The sequence below is a fragment of the Chrysochloris asiatica genome, unplaced genomic scaffold (genome assembly GCF_000296735.1).
Source record: "Chrysochloris asiatica unplaced genomic scaffold, ChrAsi1.0 scaffold00595, whole genome shotgun sequence".
NCBI lineage: Eukaryota > Metazoa > Chordata > Mammalia > Afrosoricida > Chrysochloridae > Chrysochloris > Chrysochloris asiatica.
Window position 1 is genome coordinate 255,653 of NW_006409113.1, and position 7,433 is coordinate 263,085.

At 35.9% G+C, this 7,433-nt stretch overlaps 1 protein-coding gene across 1 annotated transcript in view; it reads left to right on the forward strand.

Annotated features, from left to right (window-relative positions):
* The first annotated feature begins 1,586 nt into the window (after positions 1-1,586).
* The window catches only part of LOC102819753 (transmembrane gamma-carboxyglutamic acid protein 1-like), a 42,542-nt gene continuing 36,695 nt past the window's right edge, over positions 1,587-7,433 (forward strand). Inside the window, exons 1-2 of the mRNA XM_006877770.1 lie at positions 1,587-1,614; positions 2,358-2,518. Of these exons, the coding sequence (XP_006877832.1) occupies positions 1,587-1,614; positions 2,358-2,518 (189 nt within the window). The remainder of the gene's footprint in view (positions 1,615-2,357; positions 2,519-7,433) is intronic.

Below are 7,433 nucleotides of genomic sequence, written 5' to 3' on the forward strand. Positions count from 1 at the left end.
GTCTGCCTCCTTGGTGTAGGGCAATTGGTATTGGTTCTTGCCTAGATTTTGGTGTTTTATAGAGTGTGATTGTAGTTTGACTATATAGCAGCGGTTGCTGTCTCTTCTTGGGTAATATAGGGAGAGAAAGAGTTCCCCAAAGGTAGAAGGGGGAGCATAAAACAGCAAAACAGCAACATTAAAAACAACAACAACAACAAAAAACAAATATCCCAGATTGGATACTGTAGTCTATAATTGCAGAAAAGGGAGAGGAGGGAAAGAAGAAGAAGAAAAAAAAATGTAGCCTAATATGAGGATGACTTTAATGCCCTCTTTCAGCTTCTTGCCTACATGGCTGCCTGATAAATTTCAAAATGTCACTGTTGGCTGTTATGGTGTATCTCAGGATTTAATTTAATTTTCGGCCTGTTTTGTTTTTAAGCTCTATTTTCCTCTCCACACCCCTTGTTCTTGGCCTTTTCCCTAGTAAAAAACAGTTCAAGGCTGGCTCTTAGGCTGAGAGTATCTGTGCACATGTGTGGCAGAAGAACACACCAATGGTGGGTTGGAGGGTGTCCACTCTCTCAGGCACCCCCTCTAGTCATCAGAATGGAGGTGCAAAAACAGTAGGGGGGGTGGCCAATGAACAGATAAAAAAAAAAAAAAATCAGAACAAAGCAAAACCGACAAAATGTATTGTCCACCTTTGCTCCAAGGTTCCCTTGGCATTATTCTGTGGTGGTTCTGCTCCGCCGCTGGTCTTTCCATTTGGTCTCGCCCAAGTTGTCAGTTCCAGGCTGTGGAGCCAGGCAGATTAAAAAATATGTGATTTCTTTCTTCCGCTACAATTTCCACTAGCTGTATGCCTTCAAACTTTTTAAATATTCCTACCTATGTGGTTCAGAGTTTGGGAACTCTGCCCTGAATCTGCTTTGCCTGGTATTTTGTGGTATTGCTGACTAGCGAACTTCACTGCACCTCTACCCTATCCACCATCAAGCCCCACCTCTCCTTTATAGTGTTTTTGAGGAGCAGCTAGTGAGTTTGAACCACCGACCTTGTGGTTCAAACCAACCTTGACATCAAGTGTTTATCCTACATCACCACATATTGCATAATAATATTATTTAGTGCATTTAGCTTTTTTCCTCTCAATAGCTCAAAATATATTAATGTTAATTGCTTGGTTTATCTTCAGGAAATGTGCCGCAAAAGCCAGGAATATCTTAGATTGCATTAACAAATTTATTGTGTTTAAAAGCAAGATAGGTTAGTCTTGCTCAACTTTGCATTTGTTAGACCATACATATAATATCCACTTAATGTAGGAAGGACAATGTATTTTATGAACCAAGATTGTACATACTCATATCGATGTTTTATGATAAATAAGTGGAGGAACTAGACATGTTTATCTAAGAAAAGAGAACATTCATGGGGAACCAGTTAATGCCTGCATGTATTAGTTGGCCTGTTACATAGAAGAGATTTGTATGTCATTTCAGAGGTATAAACATAAGACCAATAATTAGAATTTTTTAATTGAGTGCAAAGTTTTTGAAAAAAGGCTCCGTAGTCAAATAAATGTGACAAATGCTTGTACCATGTTCCTTTTTCTGGAGCTTTCCAAAGGTATATTACATGTGCATTTATATCACATATACCATAAGAGATCACTTTTAAATTTGTTAATCCCACTAATTAGGTTATCTGTTCAACATGTGATAACAAGTCCAGTAACATCAGAAATGCTAGGGATGAAATTTAGCCATCTTTGTGGTGGTAAGTCATCCAGGGGATTCTGAAGCTACATTTAGTTAACAATTATTAGTAGAATTTCTTTGGAATAATTTATGACCAAATTTAATTTAACAACTCATTTTTTTGTCACTTCTTTTTCATGTAGGTCAGGCTTCTTTGGGTCCATTAGAGATTTATTTATTTTCAGTAAGGGAAACAAGAGAATGATAGTATAGAGACAAGGTTTTTATTCGATTGCTACTGTCCAACAACCCCATGCATTTTGGGTATCCACTTATAGTATAATGAGTATAAGTAGTAATATCTTTGTTACTCTATTTAGACACCCATGGTTGGCAGGAATGTGTTGAAGTCTGAATAGAACATAGTTCGTTATGTCAGTGTCCACGTCAAGGCAACTGCTGCTGAAAGGACATAGTTATGGTGAAGAGAAGATAGCAGATGTGTGCCTTTGGATTTGAGTTTTCCTTCATTTCATTGCTGGTTAATGTAAAGAGGTTTAGGATGTTGATTATGTGTTCTAAAGAACATATAGCAGTTTTCAGCTTGAATATTAAAATCTCGCATTTTTGTTTTTAACCATATTTACTGTTTATTCATATTTCTCTTTTTAGTTTTCCTCACGGGAGAAAAAGCCAATGCAGTATTAAAACGCTACCGAAGAGCTAATGGATTTCTGGAAGAAATAAGACAAGGAAACATTGAACGTGAATGCAAAGAAGAAATCTGCACATTTGAAGAAGCAAGAGAGGCTTTTGAAAATAATGAAAAAACTGTAAGTATGTTGGCAAAAATGTTTGAAATTCTTATAGATTTGCTTAACTTTTAAATGTATATTTGAAATCTGCATGACTCTGCAAGTGGCTTCTAATTAACACTCTCTGGGCAAGAGTATTAGGTTCACTTCACTGTGTGATGCTCTGTTTTTAAAAGCCTTGCTTCCATAGAACTCTGCTGATCTGAAATTTAGCAATCTTCACATGGGGAAGCATTTATTTCACATAAGGTTTTGCTTTGGAAACTTTTACTATCTAATCAGAGAGAATGTGTGCAGGAAACTAATGGATGTTGGCACCATTTGAAACTTTTTACTTCTTTTACAGAAGAAAGGTATATCCAAACTTCCCTCCTCCACCCCTGTAAAAATGTTCATCTTGACTTCCCTTCTCCACCTCCATGAGAATACTCATCTTCACCTCCTTTTACTCTAGACTACATGCTTTTAAAAGGGAGCAGGGATGGGAAAGCACAAGGCAGTGGTATATATTCCATAGATTTGTTCTACAATTGGAAATTGCATTACCAGCAGTCACCATTATATGGGTGAATGAACTGGACTACAAGGTCAGTTTGAACTGCAAGGTCAGCGTCCAAGCTCACCAGCCACTTCCCAGAAACTCTATACAGGTCGTTATGCGTTAGAAACGACTCAGCAGCACTTAACAACAACAACCTGTACAACAGAAAGGAATGTTAGAGCATGAAAATGACACTAGATTCTAAACAAGTCATGTAAAATGTGCTAGAGGGCAACAAATACATATCCGGGATCAGAGGATGCAGAAGAGTTTTTTAAAGAAGTGTTTTGATCTCTTATCAGGTGAGAATGACCCAAGGGTAGCATGAAGGAGGTCAAGGAAAGCTGATCAGAAAGGTGTGGCCGCTAGATGCCAGTGTGCACAGCAAAAGCAGAATCAGTTTATAAGTAGTGTCAATGGTTAATGCACTTGGCTGTTATCTAAAAGCATGGACATCAAATCTACTTGGAGATGCCTTGGAAGAAAGGCCTGCTGATCTACCAGAAAATCAGCCATGGAGAACCGTGTAGGACACAGTTCTACTCTGACACACATAAGGTCTTCATAATTCAGCATTGACTCAACAGCAACTGGTGATTCATTGATGTTTGAATCATATTTAAATTGCACAATTGAACACGTTCTTGTTGTGTTGTTGTTGATGTTAAGTGCCATCAAGTCGATTCCAACCCATACTGACCTTGTGTAGGGTTTACTTCCGACCTTGTTGTTCAGACCCACTTTGCAGTCCAGCGCGTTAACCCACAGCCACACCAGGATCACAAAGCAATGTTAGCTTTTTCATTTCTTTCTAGCCTATTTTCTTATGCATCTGTTTGGTTCTTGTTGGTTTCATTTTATACATCTTACTAATACTTTTCTTCTTATAAAATTCATGCATACTCACTGCAGAGAAATTAAAAATGTAGTAAAGCATGAAGAAAATAAAACTACAAATTATTTTGCACCACCAGGTTTTAAATTGTCAGATAAATGATTCTGGCTGATTTTTAATATAGAGAATTTTTTTTTTTTATGAGAGAAGTAGGATTGGTAGTATAAATAACATTTTGTAAGGTAGTATAAAACTATTGTTTTAGATAACCTGCTGTTGTTGTGCTATTGAGTCGATTACCGCCTATAGTGACCCTGTATAGGGTTTCCTAGAAGGGACTGGTGAGCTTGAACCACTGACATTGCAGTTCAAATCGACTTTGCAGTCCAGTGTATTGTTTTGTGTCTCTTTTGTATAGCTATAATCATATTTTAAAAGAAATTAATCTTACTTATTTTGGCCTTCCTCTAATACTGTGTCAGATGATTTTGTGTAAGTATATTTACATTTGTGTGTGTCCACATGATTGGCTTTGTCTTAAAGTAGCCATATTGCTACATCAATCATGAGCTATTTATTATATGTATAGATAGAATAAAGTACCATTTGTAAATGTGATCTAAATGTTATTTGGAACCTTCACTACCAATGTCAAATATCATGCAATGTTTAGAGTACATTCTGACTTACATACTTAAAACATAATCAAAACCTGGTTCATGATATGTGTTTCTTCAATATAAATTTTCAGTAGAGCTAGTAACTTTTCATCATATTTTATCGTTCTTCTTTAAAGGAAAGGGATGTATTTCTTTGAAACTTATTGTACTAAAAGTATTTTATACCACTGAATGGCATTCCTTTTTTAATTAAAGTATTTTGAACAGTTCCAAATTTGCAGGAAAGTTGCAATAATGGTACCCTGTGCTCATTGCTACCAGGGTGTCATTGCTTCTTTCAGCAGCAGAGCAAGAAAAACAAATTAGCACACACACATGTGCATGCATATAAATGTATGTAAACTTAAATGTATATGTGAAGTCACAAATTCGTCATGATAGTCTCTAATTCCAATCCAGCCTCTCTGGGTTCTTCCTTGTTTTCCTCATTCTCTATTTGTATTTCATTTCTTTACAACAGAAATTCTGGCTCTTGACATTAATATAATAATTTATTTGCTCAGTCTTACAATATATACACAAAGGTTTCATTCATCCATCCATCTGTCCATCAGTCTGTCCTTCCATCTGTCCATCCTGGAAATCACTCTATATGTATTCAGAGACTATCCTATTTATATTTAAATTTCTTTGTAAGGATATGCCACCATTTAATCAACCAGTCTTTTGTATTTGAGTATTAACTAGTTTCAGGTAGTTTTGCAAGTATAGATAGTACTGCAGTAAATAACCTTGTCCACATATATTTATACTTAGAAGTGGGATTACTGGTCAATGCATATGCAGTTTTATTATTGTTTTTCTTGTTGAGTGCCATCAAATCGATTCCGATCCATAGCGACCCTGTACAGGGTTGCTGAGGAACAGCTGGTGGATTTAAACCTCTGACTTTGTGGTTCCCAGTCCAGTGCTGATGCTACAGTGCCACACTAGTAGTTTCCTTATCTATTGCTAAAGTACCCTCCCGAAGGTTGTACCACTTTGTATTCCCACCAGGAATACCAGATATGTGAAAGTGCCAATTTCCTCACTTTCACCAGCATAGTATATGATGAAATGTTTACTAATCTGCTGGGGGAGAATATCTAGTTTCAATATGCAAGTAAAATTGCACATTTTGCCATATATATACATACCTACTGTATGCGCATGTTGTGAACTGTATTTGTCTTTATCAGATTTATGGTTTTTTTCCACTATTTTCCAAAGATTCATTATGTGTTAGAGATATTACAGTAGCTTTTATCTGTGATATACTTTTCAATAATTTCTTCCTGTTGTCATTTGTATTTTCACTTTGCTTGTGGTAATTTTCCCCATGCAATTGTTTTTCATTTTCATTTTAGTCATATATTCAATAATAAGTCTTTCATTGAAACTGGATTTTGAATCACAATAGAAAACATTCCCCTACATACCAGCTATAGAGGAATTTACACAATTACTTTTAACATGTTTGAATTTTTACATTTAGATCTCTGATCCACTTGGAGTTTATTCTTAGGTATTGTGTGAGTTTAGGTAAAATGAAACAAGATTTAAAAAAAAAAAAAATCAGTTGCCCTCAAGTCAGTTCTGACTCATTATGACTCCTTGTATGTCAGAGTAGAACCATGCTTCATAAGGTTTTCAATGACTGATATTTCAGGAACAGATAAACAGAAATTTTCTTAGGTACCTCTGGGTAGACTTGAACACTTATCCTTTAGCTAATGTTAATCTTTTGCACTACCCAGGGACTCCATGGTGTGAGGTAAAGACCATATTATTTTATTTGGGTATGCAGTTATTCCAACACCATTTATTAAAAATGCTCCTCTTTGACTTAGTGATTTGAGTTACCCTTTATCATATACCTAATTTCCATGTTTCCTGAAGTCTTTTTCAGGGCTTCGTTTTCTCTTCCATTGCTCCAGCTCTCTGCTCAGAGGCTTTCTATCACACTGTATTCATTACAAAGGATTTATAATATATTTAATATAAACTAGGGCTAGTTCCCCCTAGCTCTGGTAGCGTAGTGGTTACGAATCGGGCTGCAAACCTTAAGGTCAGCGGTTCGAAACTACCAGCTGCTCCGCGGGAGAAAGATGAGGCTTTCTACTCCCGTAAAGATTTACACCCTCGGAAACCCTGTACAGGGTCGCTATGGGTCGGAACCGACTCGACGGCACTGAACAACAACAACAACAGGGCTAGTTCCCCCTAATAGTTATTCATTTTCAGTGTTTTCTGAGCTATTATTGAATACTTGTTTTCCCATTTAAACTTCAGTATTTATTAACTTGCTTAACTGGTGGAGTAGGGGGATTTGTCAGTGTTTTTATTGGGATTTCATTCCATTTTTAAATTAACTTAAAGGAGAATGAACATCTGTAAGAGATTGAATCATCTTCTCTACAAAGATGAGATTTCTTTTTATCTGTTGATGTTAGATATTCTTTTGAGAGTGTTTTACAGTTTCCATATATATGTTTCACAACTTATTTCTTATATTGGTTCCTAAGTATTTATTGTTTTTGTTGCTATTGTAAATGGAGCATTCTCTTCCATTCTATCTTCTAACTGGTTCCTATTGGTGAATGTAAAAGCTATTGATTTTTTTAAACAGCTTTATTGAGTCATAATTGACATGATTAATCATCCATTTTTTTAGATGTACAACTTGGTAATTATTAACATACACGAACACTGGTGAAACTACTATTACTATCAAGATAGTGAAATTATCCATCATCCCCAACTTATATGTGTAGTTTTTTTTTTCCATGTTATATTGTGAATTATATGATATTTTACATGGCAGAACTTTAGTTTTACATTCATTCCACCGTACATCGTTTCATTGTCATGGTTCCAATCCCCTCCATGCATCATCAA